Genomic DNA, 19,708 nt, shown 5'->3' with positions numbered 1-19,708 from the left:
ACACACACACACACACACACACACACACACACACACACCTTGCAGCATCCTGCCAGAGAATCCGTTTCAATATTCATCCTTCCTGTCAAAGTTGGCAAGGTTGAGGTTAGAGGACAGGGAAAGATATCTAACTGTAGGTTTAAATCTTTAAAATTTCTAAAGTATTACTTAAACTTCTGCTTGCTGATGCTGGTTGTTACCCAAATGTGCACATGCACATACTGTACATGCACTTACCTGATCATTCTTTGTTAATGTTTTGCTTGAAACACACACACACACACACACACACACACACACACACACACACACAGACACACACACACACTGACGGTACTGTGTTTCTCTGTATTGTAGATGTGTGCTGAATGCACAGAGGACTACTGCGTTGGCTGCTTTACCAAATTCCACCAGAAGGGAGCACTGAAGCTCCATAGAATGATCCCTATTCAGGTGAGCATGGTCTCACAAGTATCTAGTCTATCTCCTCTCCTTTCTGTGACTGTCTCTCTGTCTGTTTCTCTCTGTCTCTCTTTCTCCTGCACAGATACTTTCAATAATATCCCTCATGATCCCTCTCTGCTTCTGCTTTACTCATCCTTTCTTTTGTATTTCTTGCATCTGTCTTTTTGATTTCATTCTACAGTATACCCCAACCCCCCCTCCCTCTCTGTCTTACTCACACACACACACACACACACACACTAAGACCCAATTACACACTCACATTAAACAAAGAACAGGCCTCAGGCAGCAGTCAACCAAAGACCAGCTACAGCAGTCTTCACTCAAAGATAAGAGAGAGAGACAAGACATCAGGTCAATGTCAAAGAGTTTAATTAGGCCAACGTTGGATTAAAAAAAAGTACATCCGCCCAGAATATCTCTAGTATTTTGACTAATACCAACTACCTATAAAAGGGATATTGATGGCAAATGTAAAGATTCTAGTTTGTGCCTCCTTTTGTTGAGGTAATCCTCATAAAGAAATACATAGAAACAGGCAGATGATTCATCTGATGGAATTACACTTTAGTATGAGGTTTTAACTTTTTGGAACTATATATTTTGTTCCACAACATTATATACAGTATTCAAAAGAAAAATACAATTTAATCCATTCATCGATCAATTTAACAAAATGACAGGCAGACACAAATCTACACAAAACCTGCAATACTCAAATGTTTTCAGTGTTATGTATGTGGATAAAAACATATACATGAACTCCCATCCATGCTGAATATGCACACTGTACTAGGAATAGAATACAGGTCAAGCAGCTGTAACCCCCCCCCCCCCTCCCCCTTCCACACACACACACAGCAATGTCCTATTAAACCACATTTGGATAGAAAGCATTTTAATAGAGGAACCTCATTGATTGAAAAATGAATTAATTCTTCAAATTCTTCTTGGGGAGTCCACTAATGTTTTTTTAGCCCAGTCTGACGCGCTTTAGAAGCACTGTGGCATGCCAACCTGTTATCAGGTCCCCGGCTGTATATAACCGTGGTGACCCATTTGGTTGCAAGACCAAACCAAGCTAAACGGATTGGCTGTGGTCATGCAGGTGACTAGAGAAAAAGCTCTCTATTGAAAGTCTCACTATATTCAGATCTGGTACTCATGTGTAAGAGTCTTTGGGGTATGGAGTTTTTTACTCATGTGTTTTATCCTTACCTTCTTCAGAAGGCATGCTTTTACATTTTCTTTCACAGTGGTTCCTCACTTATATATGTGTGTAGAATTACTCCATGTAGTCTCGGGTTATGTGCATCTTCTGTCTTCTACTAGCTGTACTGTTTATTCGCCTCACAGGATGAGAGGGATTTTGACAGTTTCTTTTCGTATCACTATTTTCTTGGGTGCTATTATTTATATCTAGAAGTACTCGCAAAGAAATTGATTATGCTGTGATGTGGGCTTTGCGAGTGTGCATTGATATGGCTATGTGAATATGCATCCTACAATTTATATGTGTAGTACTGTGCGTTTTTGTGTACATGTATGAACCTATACATTTGTTTGTGTTGCTACAGATTATGCCAAAAACAGCACACTATTACCCCGCCCTTATAGCGTGTAGTTTGGCTTCTGTAGACAACTCTTTGTTCAGTGTCTCCGTCCATGTGCTACCTACTGCAAGTTGTTTGGGTCAATACACTAGTGTTTTATAGGATAGCCACCATGGTGGAACAAAGTCATACACACTGACAGAGACAAAAAGTACACACATTGATATAGCGCTGTGAAACAACACAGGAAAACTCTCTCTCTCTCTCTCTCTCTCTCTCTCTCTCTCTCTCTCTCTCTCTCTCTCTCTCTCTCTCTCTCTCTCTCTCTCTGTCTCTCTCTCTCTATTGAATTTGGTACCCAGCCCTCTCTCTGTGTTTAGCGTCTGTGGAGAAGGAGACATAGAGAGAGGGCTGGGTACCGCATTCAACACGCAACAACTGAATTGCCTTTAAAGTATTGAGTATTGCAAATGCCTTGTCATTCAATACCCAATTTCAATACCTAAGGGGTAATTCTCACCCGATTCAGTGAGGCAGTTAGCATGCAGCATGCTTCTACCAAGATATAATAATGCTGGTGATTGACTGTTTAGACGTTAACATGTGGTAAAGACACACAGGAAACATCTATGTTACGCACGTAGACGGGGCTCACGTAGTAGTTTGTTTTGTCAAATTGGTGTCGAAAAAATTCAGGAACCGGTATCAAAGTCACGATATTGGTAACGATATTGAAATATTTTGAACATTACCCAGCCCAATGTCCAAGCTTTTAGTCACTCAGTGATTGGTGGTAACTTACTCAGTTTCAAACACATAAACATGCATACTCCTGTTCAATCACACATTCAAATCTGTGTATTTTGGCAAGACATAAAGACTTATATGTAGAGAATTAAACACATGAAGCTGACGCAGGCACCTCTCTCTTTCTCCTCGGCTAATCCCGTTTCATTTGCCTTGGAAAGACTGAGGAAGAAAGAGACACCGAATGTATGTCAGAAAGAAAGAAAATAATATTAATTTCAGCAGTACGCTGTGTTGGGGTTTAACACAAAAATTCCCTGGTTCATTAAATGTTTTGAAAAGCATTCTTGGTATTTGATTCATCTCAACTAGTGTACCAGAGTACCAGATGGTTGTTTTGTGTTGCATCAGATGATTTTTAGTCACAAAATTTAGATAATTTAATCTCACTGATCAGGTGGGAAACACAAAGCCTGCACTGCATCACTTGCCTGCTATTCCCTTGTCCCCCTTTAAAACGCAAGTTAAAGGTGCTCGCTCAACAGTATTCTGGAGCTGGTACAGTATAGTAGGGGTTGCCCAATTTAGATCGGGTTGATGCTAACATGTGGAAATGTGGTGACTTGAACTCTAAATTATCTGACTAAGAGATGATCTTTTTGTGCACGATTCAGAGTTGATATGATGAATGTGTGATGTTGCACTGTTTATCCAGTCTGAGGTCTGTAATAATTCAAATGAAATTATTCCAAATACTCAGATGGGTAACAATGTTGGCTCACTTTATGTAGCAATGGTGGAAGAAGTATTCAGGTCCTTTAATTAATTAAGAGTATTAATACAGCACTGTAAAAATACTCTGTATTGAAAAAAATATTTAAAGTATGTAAAAATTATCAGGAAAATGTACTTAAAGTATTAAAAGTCAAAGTACTCAATGCAAAAACATCTTCTATCCCATTTTAGAAAATGGAAACGATCAAAATGAAAAGTGTTTAATCGGCTAATAATTTCTTTTTTATGTTGTTGGGTAGTTTCATTTGTAATTAAACATTGTATTTTACAAACCACATGTGTTTATTGTGCAAAAATCTTAATTTGTGAAGTAACTAAAAGCTGTCAGATTAATCTAGTGGAGTAAAAAGTACAATGCTTCTCTCTGAAATGTAGTGGAGTAGAAAGTGGCATGAAAGATTTGTAGCAAAGTACAGTACTTAATAGTAAATAGTGCTTACTGTATCTAGGAACTGTGGGCCGATCAAATATTGCTTCTTCCAATAAATGTGTGCTGCTGCTACCTACTGTATGGACCTCAGCTAGTGGTCAAATGTGTGGTTATGACTGGTAGATTGCCTGTTTAGGAAAGGAGCAAACACTGGTCAGATTAGATGTGTCTTCCAGTTTGAAGCATACCCGGGCCTTAGGTTTTCATCGATGTGCACCTACAGTACAAGCCCAGTTGGCTGGTGACCAAAAAGACAGAGAGAAACGGGGCAAGATAAATAGCTTTAGCAGTTGCACTGTTTGAAACCTCTTGCGATGCAAAGATTTATCATCAGAGGGTGTTAAGATGAGGAAAGAAATGTACCCAGGCTTAAGGGATTGTTTGCAGACAAAGATTTAATTCTTAAAGAGTTCATGGCCATGGGCAAGTTCCCTCCCACGAGATACTGAATTAACTAATTCAACACATGGATAGAGTGTCACTGACTGAACTATACTCTGCTTTATCAGTGACGAGATAAAATATAATTTAAACCAAGAACAGCGTATACAGATTAATCTATCCATAATGGCATTAATAATGGGTGCAACTATTTTAGAACAGATGCAGAATACCTCAAAGGCATAAATAAAGAGCTCCCGACCAGAAGACGACAACCATTTGATTGTGCTTCTGTCCTGCAGGGGGAAATGCCTGGTGTAAATTGGTCTTATGCTGTAAGAGGCCTCCTTCAAATGTGGCATATTTAGTGCATATTTGTTAGACATGTATCACACCCACATGGGTAAAACTAGCATGATAACCACAAAGGTCATTGGGCCTAAGGGGCTCATAAGACTAATTTTATTGTGTTTCTAGGATTAAAGTGATCCTAAAACTCCACTGCTCAATAGGTTGCCTGTGTCTTGCAGAACTTGGCTAGACCTTGACAGAAAACGTAATCTCCATGAAGGTGCTACAGGGCCAGCAATAACATCTACATAAAATGACAAAAAGGATACTGTAGCTTCCTAGCCTAGCCTGAATTTTGTGTTTCTCAAGCTCTTGGTGTTTCAGTTCCCCCCCATTTCCATGACATGTTTGTTTGTGTGTTTTCGCTGGATATCATCAAGGACAGGATAACAGTCTGCAAACAGGTTAACCTCAACCTGGCCCATGGTAATTAATGGAACAGAGTAATGAATTCAGCCTGTGGAATAGAGAAAATCAATTAGCACTCATAAAGTATGCTTCCTATTTTCTCTTGTCCATAAGTACAGTATGGAGATATCTGATGACATTTTGTGAGAATGAATATTTGTGTGAAAAAAGTAAAGGAGGCTTGGTGTATGTGTGATGCATTATTGGATAGAATTTCTCGATAGATCTGTATTGCATTGTGGTTAAAATGGGATGTAGTGTAAAGGTAATACACATATAAAGTGTGGTACCAGCTTGGTTATGTGCCATTCATTACCAGCGTATTTCTGCACAGGCTCTTTGTGGTGCCACGTACATAAAATAAAACTGCATGCATTACCTCTATAAAATTGATTTCATCATTGTGACTTTCAAGGTTTAAAAAGGGATGTAGGTAGTAGCACTTAAAATAATTAGATTGTACCCTCTAATTGGGGTTTTGTGGCAGCTGTCTGTAATGGCCCTATCTCATTGTCTTCATGTTGTTAATGTAAATGAAGTAGAACTTGCTTGGTAAAATACTCAATTTTATGAACATTTGTGGTAAAGTTGTGACTGATTCATCTCTTACCTACTGTTTGACAATTCTGACACTTTGTTTTTGTTGATCACAGTTGTAGGCAGTGGGGGCAATAGCAACCCTGCTTATTAAGAGGCTACCTCATTCCTGTTGCTTCATTGTTCTCACACAAAATCCACAGCTTTGATTAATAACTGACTAATTTCATTTCTATGTAGTATTTTTGCTTGCTTGTATGCAATGTTTGCAAATTATTGTTTTTTTTCCCCGTTATTTTTCCTATCTTAATTTTAAAACATGTATGTAAGTATGTAAGTTCCAGCTGCTTCTATTTGTCTCAGTAACAACAATGTTGATCTAATCTCATATACTATGGCCTTCTTTCACAGAAAGATTTACAGACCCATGTGAGCACTCGCGATGTGGTCAACTGCTTCCAGAAACAGATTAACCCTAGCTCCCATCCCAGGACCTTTATTCATCCTAATCCCAGTCCCAACTCTTATGCAATTACTAGAAGAGGAGATCAGAGCTCAGAAAAAGGAACAGAGGCTGTGGCAAAACCTATGCAATTGCACCCTAATTCAAGCCAGGTAGGTGGTCATCTATACCATTACATCTGTAGTCAGGGGCTGAGTGTAGGTTAAAAAATACAGTTTTGGAAAGTAACAAACAGACTAACCTAATTAGGCATATACAATACTAACAAAACACACATACACAATATATAAGCACAAAACACATCCAAATACTACTCCTAACACCACATTATACAACACTGAAGGGACCACTGTGCAACCCATTCAATGATTTTGCTTCCCTGCAACAGAACACATGAAGGTGCATTCTGTTCCTGTCGCCTGTTCCTGAAGAAAGACAAAGAAAATGTTGAAATACCTGTTTAATAACGATCAGATGAGTCATTAATGTTACTAAAAGATGCTCTGTAAGCAACAGCGGGAATTGCATTAATACTGCTATCTGGTTGTGTGGCCTTTCTTGTGCTTCTTCCTGTTTTTAGAATATGACAACACGAGGTTTTCTGTGGACAAAAACAGCAGGTCAAAGCTTTAAGTGTAAAAAGGCACTGGGTTAAAATCAGCACATTACAAGTCAAGAATATGGATATGCAATTTTATTTTAGGGAACAGTGCAGAATCTTTCATTACAAATGTTACTGCCATATTTTGCCATTACAAGTTTTTGTTGTCCACACATAAGGCCACATAAGGCAATCCATAAAAAATGTGTTTTTTACCAACAGTTGGTATGATTTTTGTTCTCCCAAATGATTATTGACTTGTGAATAAAACTTCTTTCCATTTAGAGTTTACTTGCTGTGACAAATCAGCAGAAACATGTCAAACAAGTATTTGCACCATGTGAGTTTTACCTCTGCACCCTGTGTGTCAATTGAAAAGCCTTCAAACAAACCCTAATTGACGCTGTATCCACAGGATGTATCCACAGGCTGTATCTACAGGCAGGCTTGTGAACTGCATGTACCTTTGGACTAAAACATACTCCCCAACAGTCTAGCCCTGGCAAAACAGTTAGACTGACATTTCAGACTCTTTATATATATTTATAGTTCAAGATTCTTGAGATTTTCTTTATATATACTGTGTATATACAGGGGTGTACATCAATTTTCCTATGACCTAGCTCCTGTTGGAAAATTCTAAGAATACTTTGAATCTTTTATATAGAGGAGTGTAACTTAATCTTTTCACTATGATTTCCATGAGCTTAAAATAAGAAAATGTCAACTACTGCAGAGTGCTAACTGATTATATACTTGTTCTGTGTGACACTTGTGACACAGCAGACAATAGTGTGCCTGCAGCATTCAAAATTACTGTCCCTTTGGTTATTTTGCACTCATCAACATATTTTATTTTTTATTTATTTATCATTGGAAAGGGAAAGGACACAAGCATACAGTTGACATTTTTCTGTTAGTGTATCAGAAAACAAGATTTGTGTGATTTATGGTTTATGGTTTAGTAATGATATTACATTAGTGAAGCTAAACATATTTTGGCCATCCATTACTAACTAAAACCAGGAAATACTCTTTTTGTTGCAGGTGTTGGATGTATACCGTAGAGACGAGGAAAAGGTGGAAATGATTGAAGAGGGTCAGGATGAGTCTCTTTTTAGAGGAGAGTACAATGAGGAGGAGTCTGCGAGATCTTTCCAGGAAGCTGTGAAACAGTGGAGAGGAGAGAAGAGTGAGGAACCCACCAGTGAGGATGCAATGTGGACACCCGTCCGACCAGGTAATCTGCATACACGAGGTTGCCCGCTAACAGACATACACTTACACACGGGATAAGGTTGGGTAAGGGATTGGGCTCATAGCGCAACCAGGTAACAAATAACAGGATGACCCGTTGGTTAGAAAGAATATCCACAACACCTGTGCAATTGAGTGCAATGCAATACAAGTAAGAACAAATGTCTCTTTAAATGTCTGCAATTTTAATGCACTTTTTGTCAAATGCAGCCGATATTTACTCACAATCTGCTTGGGGCACGTTATTTGTGTTCATTTGTGTGAAATCTGGTGTTCATGCACAGCCCTGGCTTTTCAAATGGGAAACAAACTAAGTAGTTTCGGACCGCGCCACACAACACTATTCTAAATTGTGGTCTTATGTTCAAATATCCAAATCTTTCTACAGAATTGCAGACTTCACCTTTAAGTGCAGGTACATCAAAAGTGTATGTTTATATACAGTAATAGTTGTGAAAATGTTTTTTTTTCTACTTTTGCTTGCTACATCCTTCTCTTCTTAGCTCTTGCTCCTCCTTCCATTCTATTTTCGCCTACTCCTCAGCTTTCCTGCTCCGTCTCTCCCTGTCTGTGCTCTGATCTGTTAAGGCGTTATAGAAAGTGCTTACCACTGCAGTAGGAGGGTAATCCATGGCTGTAGCATATTGAGATAATGAGAGGAATGTTCGTGGTGGCCCTACTCCACAGCTCTAATCGCCTGAGTTGTGTGTATGCGTATGTGTACAAGCTCCACAGCGTCAGGCAATTTTTATGCCTTTTCACATATGCTCTGTTTGTAAATGTGCGCATGTGCTACAGTTTTTGTGTGTGTGTGTGTGTGTGTGTGTGTGTGTGTGTGTGTGTGTGTGTGTGGGTGTGGGTGGGTGTGTGGGTGTGTGTATTACAAGTGCTATTATTCCAGGTACTATGTGTATGTGTCTAGGTGTTTGTGCGTTTTATTACGCCTCCTATTTTCTTAGCTTTACTGCTTGGACAGACACTGCTCTGCAAATTGCTGCTAGCCCCTCCAGCCCTAATTATTTCTGTCAGGCCAATGGCACCCAGGCCCAATTTAAAGCCGCCACTGTGGACTGCCAAAGTGTCTGGAGTACAATCATAACATTTCTCTTTCTTACCTCTATCTTCCCTTTCTTTCATGCGCTTACTATGTTCCTTTTGTATTGTGTACATCTTTTTCTTATTCCCAGGGGGCTCTCTCCTGTCTGTTTGTGTTTTGACACTCTTGGCACAGTGACCAGGTGTTTTCTCACTTCATGAGGGGAGTGTTTTGAGAAAGGTGTTGAGAAGCTGGCGTATGTTTTTCTGTTTTCTTTTCTATCTTTGTCTGACTCCCTCTTTCCTTTTGGCTGTTTTCCTCCTCTTCCTCTCTTACATTAACTTTATTTTTGTGTGATCCCCCTTTCCCCTTTTCTCTCCAGTATCAGTGTCAGCTATGGCGACCCAGGCTGACCTCGCTCCAGACAGAGGAGATGAAGGACGAGGACGAGCAGGGGGAGAAGGGAGGGTACCTGTCAGGGTGGAGTTCACAGAAAACAGCCTTACCTACATGGATAGATTGCTTCTCAAGAAGCACCGCAGGTACACAGAAAGACAGTCAACAATTGGAATGCACTACGTATACTAAAGCCGAGGCTTCTGTCATGGGGTTTAGGCATTGTGCCCATGCGAAGCTTTGCTCCACACACTTTATGTATGTACTACTACTACATACCATTCGTAGTAAGAATGCAGTATGCTCAGTATGCACTTACAGCTTTCTAAAAGTGTCTACACTGGATCCATTAAGGCAGTGTCTACTGATGAATAAATTACAAAATAAATAGAATCTTTTAGGAAAACGTCAAACTCGAAAGTAAGTTGTGCTAGTAGGCTTTCTATCTACTTCAAGCAATATAATAAAACAACTCCTCAGTGCCTCTCTGCTGTTCCATTACCTTGATTTCTTCCTGTCCCCTTCCTGGTGCCAACTGATGTTTCTAAGCCCTTGCAATTGCTTATTCACAAAATTGGATGATTTCCAAGTATTCTCTTATGGACAACTTTTTCTTAGAGGGCTTGGTTGTTATAAACTTACTGTATCTATGATCAGTCAGGTTAAAGTCAATTGAGGACTATGGAGAATGGCGGGTTCAGATTGTAATTTTGTGTATATAATGCAGGAGTTTACTTAAAACAATGTTTAAACTAATAGAAATGTTATTTCTCTCGATCATCACTTATGATCTACTAGAAGTGTGTGGTGTCTGTACCTGCAGAGACCCTGTCTGTATTTTCTCCTTTCGTTTTCTTTGGCATTCACGCCCCTCCAGCTCGTCCAACCACTGCTAATCTCTCTCTCTCTCTCTCTCTCTCTCTCTCTCTCTCTCTCTCCATCATGAACATTAGACCTTTGCATAGACATGCCAACACTAACAGACTGCTAGAATAACCACATGCACACACACACAACAAGCTCTACTTCTCACATTACGCACACCTCTTTGTTGCCATTTCCATTACTGAGAACACAAATACATCCACATGTGCCCACACAGTTTTCACATCCCTCACACCTTCTCTTGCCACCACACCTTCCTCTCTGTAATCAGCCTACATAAGCTACCGATGTAAAAGGAGTTTCTCAGCTCTTATTGTGCAGTAGACTGCCTGAGGGCCTGGCTTTAGCAGGTCCCATTATTACAGCCCTTAATTTAAGCGGCTCCTTTTGGGCTGAGTAGCCCACTGGAGAGCAAGCCAGAGGAGAGGAGAGCAGACTGCAGTTTTAGGCTGACTGTCTGAGCTGGAATGTTCTAAGTCCGCAGCTGTAGGAGCCTTTAACTCTGGAATAGACTAGAGAGGCAATCTGGAGTGCAATAAGCCTGCAGCAGTGAAGGTGGCAGATCTTAATAGAGAGAGAGACAGAAAGACTAGCTGGCATGCAGAAATAAAGAGTGGGAGGCTCAATTTTAACAAGTCTCTATAATAATGGGAAAGAGAGTTTAGTAGTAGAGTTTATTTTAAACATGTTATATACTGTATGTATATATACTGTATGTATGTATTTATATATGTATATATATATATATATATATATATACATACATACATACATACATACTGTACATACATGCATACATACTGTATATAAAATTAAAATGACATATACATACATACATACATACATACATACATACATACATACATACATGTGCTTCTCAGCACAATCTTCCAAAGTTATTCTATTGTAAGTAATTAAAACAAGAAATTCCCCATGTTCAAAAAGGAGTAGGAAGAAGTTCATGAACAAACTTTTCAGGTCCTACCCCCTTTCTCTATTTTTATCCTTTAGTAAATACAAAACAATGTTATGCTTCACTCATTTACACATCTTTACTCACATAACACATGCATACAAATATCAAAGATGCATACATACTGTACATGCCAACACACATTTACACTGTTTTTGTTTCATTCTTCTTTCATCTTGTTACTACTTTATTTACCTATCTAAAGCAAATCAAATAATAACTCATTCATACTAGACTTAGTGTATAGGGCAGGAACCATGCAGTCATTTTACAATACTATCACTTTGAATCCTTTTCTTATCCCTTTAATATATTCATTTTCAATAGTCTCTTATAATTGCTCATTATTGAACATGATTTCATCTCTTCTCTGCGGCTGTTCCATAAAGTAACTACTTTGGTTGTGATGCAGTGATGTTTATTAGGGGTCCAAGCCCGGGGGGGCTTTTTCTTCATTCATGTTGATTCGTCATTATTTTTCGCCGCGTAAAACTCACGCTACAGCCTAAACCGTAAATTGTGGCGGTGTGTGCCATTTTCAGGACTGGTCCAAAACTCTGCAAAGACCTCATGCACAACAATTAACCCACTTCCACCACTAGGTGACGCTATAGCAGAAAACTGCATTTGGCGCTATAACTCCCAAACCCTACATTGTGCATTTAAAAACTATGTATCCACGCGTTCCCTGAATCCAACCTAATCTTGTGATATATGGCACGCACATTTCCACCAAGTCTTTTAAAAGTGAAAATTCATGATTTATCGAAAACCATGTTTTTCGATTTCCTCCTAGACCGTGCGATTAATCTGTATAAAACTTGGTACATAGCATCTACAGACCGACCTGACAAAAATTTGTTAAAGTAATTTGTATAGAATAAAAATTGCGCGAATTACGCACAAACTAATTTGTGTCGCTAACTATGAAAACACCAACTTTGCCATATCTTGGCCAAAATAAATTAGATTAGAAAAAAATGTATCCACACCACAGTGGAGAAATTCCCTTGTTACAGCGACAGTGATTTCCTACAGTAAAAGCAAAAAACAAACAAGTAAACACTCAAACAACAGACCATGAGCAGAAGGTATAGAATGAATGTAAAGTGGCATCAAATAAAAGCTATTGTAAAGGGCGGTTGTCATAGTACAAAAAACACTATTGCAGTGTTAGTAAGTACGTGACGTTAAAATTAAATTGAATATGTAATTAAACCATAATATGTAAATGACATTGAACTGTGACCATAAATAATATTGAAAAAGTAAGTACTTGTAATGGAAAAATATAAATACAGATAATGAAGATATACAGAGAGTGTGTGAAGTAAATGGAAAATAGGAACAGAAACTACAACATTATCATTTAGTGCAGGTGTTGTAGAGTCTGAAAGCGGCCGGGATGAACAACCTGCGGTACCTCTCCTTCTTACACTGTGGGTGTATCAGTTGGCGGCTGAAGGAGCTGCTCAGTGACCCCACAGTGTTGTGTAGGGGGTGAGAGGTGTTGTCCATGATGGATGTCATCTTAGCTAACATCCTTCTCTCCCCTACTTTCCCTATGGGGTCCAGAGGACAGTCCAGGACAGAGCTTGCTCTACTGATCAGTCAATTGAGTCCTTGCTCCTTTCCCTGTCCGAGATTCCCCCCCTCCAGCAGACCACAGCATAAAGCATGGCAGAGGCCACAGAGTCATAAAAAGTCCTGAGGAGAGTCCTGCACACTCCAAAGGACCTGAGTCTCCTCAGCAGATGGAGGCAACTCTGTCCTTTCTTATAGAGTGCATGGGTGTTGTCAGTCCAGTTCAGTTTATTGTTAAGGTGAACACCCAGGAATTTGTAGTTCTCCAATATCTCAATGTCCGATCCCTGGATGCTCACCGGTGACAAGTAGGATGTTTTTCTTCTAAAGTCGACAAGCATCTCCTTTACTTGCTGGTGTTGAGCTGAAGCTGGTTGAGCTCACACCAGCTGACAAAGTCCCTGATGACCGTCCTGTATTCCAGATTGTTCCCCTCAGAAACACATCCAACAATGGCTGTGTCATCAGAGAACTTCTAAACGTGGCATTGGGTGGTGTTGTGAGTGAAGTCTGAGGTGTAAAGGGTGAAAAGGAAGGGGGAGAGCACTGTACCCTGAGGGGCACCTGTGCTGCAGTACACCTAGTCAGAAACACAGTGATGGAGCCTCACAGACTGTGGTCTGTTGGTGAGATAGTCCGTAGTCCATGCAGCCAAGTGTTGGTCCACTCCGGCACTCTCCATCTTCACTCTGAGCAGCGAAGGCTGGATGGTGTTAAAAACATGACTCTCACAGTGCTCCCGCTGTCCTCCAGGTGTAGCAGCAATCTGTGCAGCAGGTTGAACTGGTAAGGGGGGTTAGGGGCATGAGGGGGGAGGAGCGGGCTGGTGGGCTTTTTGTCATTGAGGGTCGTTGAAGGTGGCAGGCTGAGGAGGGGAGGGGGAGAGAGGGAGTAGGCCAGGGGAAGTGTGAAAGAGGGGGCTGGGGGGTGTGAAGAGGGTGAGGAGGCAGAGTCAAATCTGTTAAAAAACAGATTCAGCTCCTCTGCCCAGTCCTTGTCTCCGCTGGCTTGGTATCTCTCCACACCTTTGCCATGGCCTGAGATGTTTTGCAGCCCTCTCCAGACGTCCCTGGCGTTGTTCTGTTCCAGACTCTTTTCTATTTTCCTCCCGTAGATGACCTTCCCCCTCCTGATCCTGAGCTGGAGTTTGTTCTGGGCTCTATGCAGCTCCTCTCTTTCCCCTGATCCAAAGACCCTCTTATTCTCATTCAGCAGGGCCTTAATCTCAGAGGTCACCCAGGGTTTGTTGTTGGGAAAACACTGAACCAATTTGGAGGGCACAGTGTTCTCCACACAGAATATGTAGTAATAATATAGTCTGTGATGCGTTGGGTCATGCGGTCAATGTTGGTGCCATGGGGGCTGCAGAGTGCTTCCCAGTCTGTAGTTTCAAAGCAGTCTCTGAGCCTATCACTGACCTCCTCAGACCACTACTTCACAAGCCTCTTAACAGGTTGTTGTTGTCGCCACAGGGGAGTAGTCTGTGACCAGATGGACGAGGTTGTGATCTAGGCGGCCGAGCAGAGGGAGGGCGGCTGAGTTGTATGCATCTTTGATGTTTGCATACAGTAAATCCAAAGTTGTGACGCCCCTGGTGTGGTATTTAACACACTGGGTGAAGGTGGGGAGAGCAGAGGACAGGGAAGCATGAATGAAGTCCCCGGAGATGAGGAGGAGGAAATGGGGGTGCTAGTTTTGAAGTTGAGAGACAACAGTGTGAATCTGATCTGTAGCTGCAGCAGCGACCACACAGTCACAGCAATTACCTGTGAGTACTCCCTCGGGAGCTAGTACGGCCGCATGCTAACCGCCAACAGCTCCAAGTCTCTGGTACAGAGTTTCTCCTTCACACGGATGTGTCCCGCATGGCACCATCTATCATTCACATACACAGCAATCCCCCCCCTCCCTTCTTCTTACCGCTCTCCGTTGCTTTCCTGTCCGCTCTCAAAAGTTTGAAAGCCGTCTTTTCCGGTCCTGCGCTTAACACCCGCTCCTGCATCCTCTTCTCCTTCTCCGTAACTCAAGTGCCTTTTTTCCAAATGCTGTTGTAGCCGGACTTTAGGTTATTCCTTAGTATGACCCTCTGAGGCCATCAAAGTCATTTCACAAAGATTGGCCACTAGGGGGCAAATATCTCATGAACGGCTCATCTGATTTTTTACAAAATTTGCTGGATAGTATCTAGGGCCACTCCTTAGGCGCCGCTTACAGTGGGGTATTGATCGTTTAAGTGGGCTTGGCCTATGGGACCCACGTTTGGATTAACCACTTAGACTTAAATGAATTACAGTATTTCAGTTTATTTGCATCAGACCAGCTCTTCAATTTTTTTAATTCATTTTCCGCTGTATCCAAGAGTTGTTCCAAATTTTCCCCAGAACAGATTAAATTAGTATCATCAGCAGATAAAATGATTTTCAGTGATTTTGACACCTCCCATACATTATTTATATACAAGTTAAACAGCAATGGTCCCAACACTGACTTCCGGGGGATCCCACTGGTAATTTTCTTTACCTTTATTTATGGTTTTGCAATTCAACATATTGTTGTCTATTCCGTAAGCAGCTATTGAACCAAGAAAGTTCAGTCCCCCTAATTCCATTTTAGTGTAATTTCATGATCAATAAAATTTGGTCTACTGTATCAAATGCCTTCTTAAGATTCAAGAATATCCCCACTGCATTATATTTAGTAATGGAGTTATCAATATTTTTTATAGTATTTTGTGAAAGGAGGAGGGAGCGTGGGGGAGGAAGGAGTTTAAAAGACTTTGCTAAAAGTGCTCAGCTATATTAAACTCATAAATTCTATGACCTTGCTAGATTTTTGGGTGGCATGCAAGTTACAGAAAGCAAGCTTGTGACCGGGTGGGCATCAGTCTGATTTCCTGTGCTGGCTGGGCAGTTTTGGTGGGTTAAGTGAATACTAGCCCTTCCATCAGCTGTCAGAGTCAAAGTGTCTGCGATCAAGGCACTGAACCCTGAAATAAAAGTCGGAACAGGCATATAACTGAGATCTGAACTGGCCTAGAGCTAAGTCTGTAAGACCTGACCTGACCATATCGTGCTTGTAATGCAAAATTTAAAACCTAAATCTGGTCCAATGTGATTTTTGTTATTTTTCGACCAAGGAAAAAAGACATGTACATGTTACATGTAATCACTTTAAAGTTCAGGTCATCTACGAGGCTTTCTTAAAGTCGAAAAATAAATTACATGGGAGCCACATTGTTTGGCCTATACACCAGACACTAGACACAGTGACCTGCTTGCACGTAACATGAGCCATAGAGCCTTTATTAGCTTATTCACACAACTCCAGTGGGCTGATGATGTTGTTCCAAGTCTGTGTATGAAAGCAATAAGGCCAGAGCCATTATGTTATTAGCTTGAAAAGAACTCTCTTTGTTATGCTTGAGCATACTCAGTAGATTTCAGAATCTATCAACAAAAATGTCAAAACGTCTATTGTTTTCTTTGCATTGTTTCTCCAGCGAGACCTTTAGATTCTCACTCGTTTCTCTAAACTGTTTGTTTTTATTTGACTATAAACTGCCAATTGTGTTTTACAGCAAAAGACAGGTTGGAATGGTCTGAAGCACCTAATTTGACCTGTGCCATACAGTTATTTAGCTAAAGTTTTAGCTTCAAGTACAGAAATAGAAGCTTAGCTAGTTGGAGTAATGGATGAAATTTCACCAAAGATGTTGTTACTTCCATAAAGCACTTTTGGTACAAATGTCAAATTTAATTGCGCTAAGCAGCTGTCCACAAGCCAAATATAGCAGTCATAATGGTCCTATTGAAGGGCTCATTGCTGTCAAAATCCATCTTGCTTTAACTTTGCTTTATTGCAGAGGAGAGATCTTTAAAAATGCTTAAACCGAAATGAACTATTGTTTTTGATGAAGTATCATAAATATAATTGACAAGCTCAGAGAGCAGGTCCTATACATCACTCAGTGGTGCCTCCCATTCACTCAGTTGCATACAAATTTATTTAAATTGCATTGCAGTTATACTGAATCTAATTTTCTCCTATTTTAGAGACTTGTTAATAATTTGCCGCTGTATTAATTACTGTAGGGAAGCTCGTCTCTAGCTCTTCCTTACAGGGTGCAGGCTAATTTGGTAGGGATTCAAAACACTTCCTGAAGAACACTTCACCAGGGTTGTTTTTTTTGCCTTTGTGAATTTATAAACCAGGTTCAATTGGTTGAAGATCTCTTTATCAAACATGTATCTCCAAAGGGAGGTAACAAATGCAAGATCCCATTAGAGCAACATGCTTCTTAGCAGCACGTTAGGCTCTGACAAAAGCCTAAATGCAAACAGCCTAAGGCTAGTGAGGCTACTGCATGTAGCAAGTACTGTAAGGAAAACAAATAGTGATAGTCTTGATACAAAGGGAGAGGATAAGACAATTGTCAATCAATATTACTGTTTTGTTTGGGTTCAGACCTAGAGTTTATGGGTTTATATTTTATTGCTTACTCATGTATATTTATCATTTATCATTTGTTTCCAGAACACCAATCGAAACGTCTCGTCCATCGTTGTCCTTCAGTACAGTTTCAAAATCACTACCTAGCACAAATACGGGGGAGAACACTGCAAGCAGCCTAACAGGTAAAACGTGACACACACACACACACACACACACACACACACACACACACACACACACACACACACACACACACACACACACACACACACACACACACTATGGCATTAGCACCTTCTGACGTGTTGTGTTTTCTTACTGTACATGGCACCTTTCTGATATACATACCGGAACAGGCTCTTAGACCAAAGAAACAGCTACAGACAAAGTAGCTGATAAATTATCTGCACACATGCACATGCATGCACACACACACACACACACACACACACACACACATATAAAAACACACAATAGCAAAAGTAAAAAATCTCTCCTTCTCAGCGGGTCAGACGTATCAGTGCCTGCCCATCCATCCAAGGCAGTGTGATGGGTAATCACTGGCTGTGATTGTGTGGGCAGAGGGCCGTTAGAGGTGGCTCATGCCTGACAGGTTGCACTCTGCCTGGGTAAGGAATGGGGCATGGAGAGGGGATGGGGGTTGGCCTGTAGTCTGAAGCTCAGGGCCTAGAGCTCATCAGTCAGGGGAGTGTCCTGGCTGTCTGGCCCCTAGCCGAGGCTGTCAGGAGACGGGTAGACCACGGTTATCTCTCCCCCTCCAAACCTCTGGACCCTGGGGCTGTAAACTGCCTCTCATCACATCAATCAACATTCACTCCATTCCCGACCTTGTTAGGATCTGCAAGTCCTTGCTTGCCCCTTTTCTCATAGCTGTCTATCTCAAATAGTTGTTTCTTTCAAAATCTTTGTGGTCAAAATAGTTCCTTGTGCTCCCCATAGGAACGTTTAATATTTTACAAAGAAACCACCCAAATTTGACATACTAAAATTCATAGCTTTGACTAATATTTTTATTATTAAAGTGTTCTTAAAGGACTAGGGTACATGGGTGCCTGGGTAGCTCACCTGGTAGAGTAGGCGCCAATATATAGAGGTTTACTCCTTGACGCAGTGGCTGCGGGTTTGACTCCGCCCCGCTGGATGTTATTCCCCCCACTTCTCTCTTCCCTTTCATGTTTTCATCTGTCCTATGTAAATAAAGGCCTAAAATGCCCAAGAAATAATCTTTAAAAAAGCACTAGGTTACATATTTGAATTAACAGTATCTCTTGCGGCTCTCAACTGTGTCTGGTCTCAACAACAGTCTAAAAAGCAACTACACGGGTTGAAACTGCTCCTGTCTCATAAGTATTACAACTTTTACAGATATGCGGCTTTGTACTTTTCTCACTTCTTTCTCTCACTGTCCCAGCATATTTAATAATGCATGCTATTCAACCATGGGTTGCACTTCTATAAATCCCATTCCAAACATACTAATCACTCTCTCTCTTCCCAAATTCAGTTTTTTTTTTTTTTTTTTTAAAGAAGCTTGATGCTACCAGTGTGACCTAGAGCAAAACATTTGTTTTGACCAAGGACTTGATTACACAACATTACCTTGTTTTTTAAAAGACACAGGCATGAAATTCAAGAATAACCTCTAGATACATAGTAAGAAAGCTATTAGCGACCAGACTGTTTCTGTCAGATCTTGGACTTTATGAGGTTGAAGGCTTTAAGTTCAGTCAGAGACATTAACTTCAGAGGATTAGACCATTTGTTGCAAGGGGTTACATAGATTTATTTTGTGAAAAATGCTCTTTTGGAGGAGCTCCCCAAAGGAGGGTTTCTTAACCTTTTCAATTGCATGACCCAGTATTCTTAGTTGCAAAATTCTCATTAGCCCAACATTAACCCAGAACTTGCGGTACGGTACTCTTTTGTCATACTTTTTCAAGGGCATGGAGGGTTGCATCAAAATGTATATCAAACAATTATATAAATACCACAAATCTTCCTGTGCCACAACTTCCTAACGTAAAGACAAACAGGCAGATCTGCTCTTATCGTAGATAACGTCTTGGTCCATCACATTTTGTGGAATTTTAAAACTAATTGCAGATAAAGTGGTTATTTTATTCAAGTTCTTAAATATACTGATCCTAGTCTACTAAAAACACAGTTATTCACATCATGAGTTTAATTTCTCTGCTCACAGTTTAATGATTGACATGCCATTGTTTCAGTGATATGCACATGTAAGGAAGACAGTGGTGTCTTTGGGAAATATAGAGCTGTTTAGCAACTGATAAACTATTCCCTCCAGCTGCTTCAAACTTTGCCAACGCATGCCAATTACAACAGGTTGCTGAGTTTCTCCTCCTCTCCTGT

At 40.5% G+C, this 19,708-nt stretch overlaps 1 protein-coding gene across 3 annotated transcripts in view; it reads left to right on the top strand.

Annotated features, from left to right (window-relative positions):
• Positions 1-19,708, top strand: part of zbbx (zinc finger, B-box domain containing) — a 56,373-nt gene that overhangs the window by 17,253 nt on the left and 19,412 nt on the right. For all 3 annotated transcript variants that reach the window (XM_034867507.1, XM_034867503.1, XM_034867506.1), the window contains exons 7-11: positions 358-453; positions 6,079-6,282; positions 7,779-7,971; positions 9,407-9,566; positions 17,396-17,496. In XM_034867507.1, coding sequence (XP_034723398.1) covers positions 358-453; positions 6,079-6,282; positions 7,779-7,971; positions 9,407-9,566; positions 17,396-17,496 — 754 coding nt within the window. The remainder of the gene's footprint in view (positions 1-357; positions 454-6,078; positions 6,283-7,778; positions 7,972-9,406; positions 9,567-17,395; positions 17,497-19,708) is intronic.

Source organism: Etheostoma cragini, chromosome 3 (assembly GCF_013103735.1).
Source record: "Etheostoma cragini isolate CJK2018 chromosome 3, CSU_Ecrag_1.0, whole genome shotgun sequence".
NCBI classification, from domain to species: domain Eukaryota; kingdom Metazoa; phylum Chordata; class Actinopteri; order Perciformes; family Percidae; genus Etheostoma; species Etheostoma cragini.
This window is presented reverse-complemented; position numbering and strand designations above follow the sequence as displayed.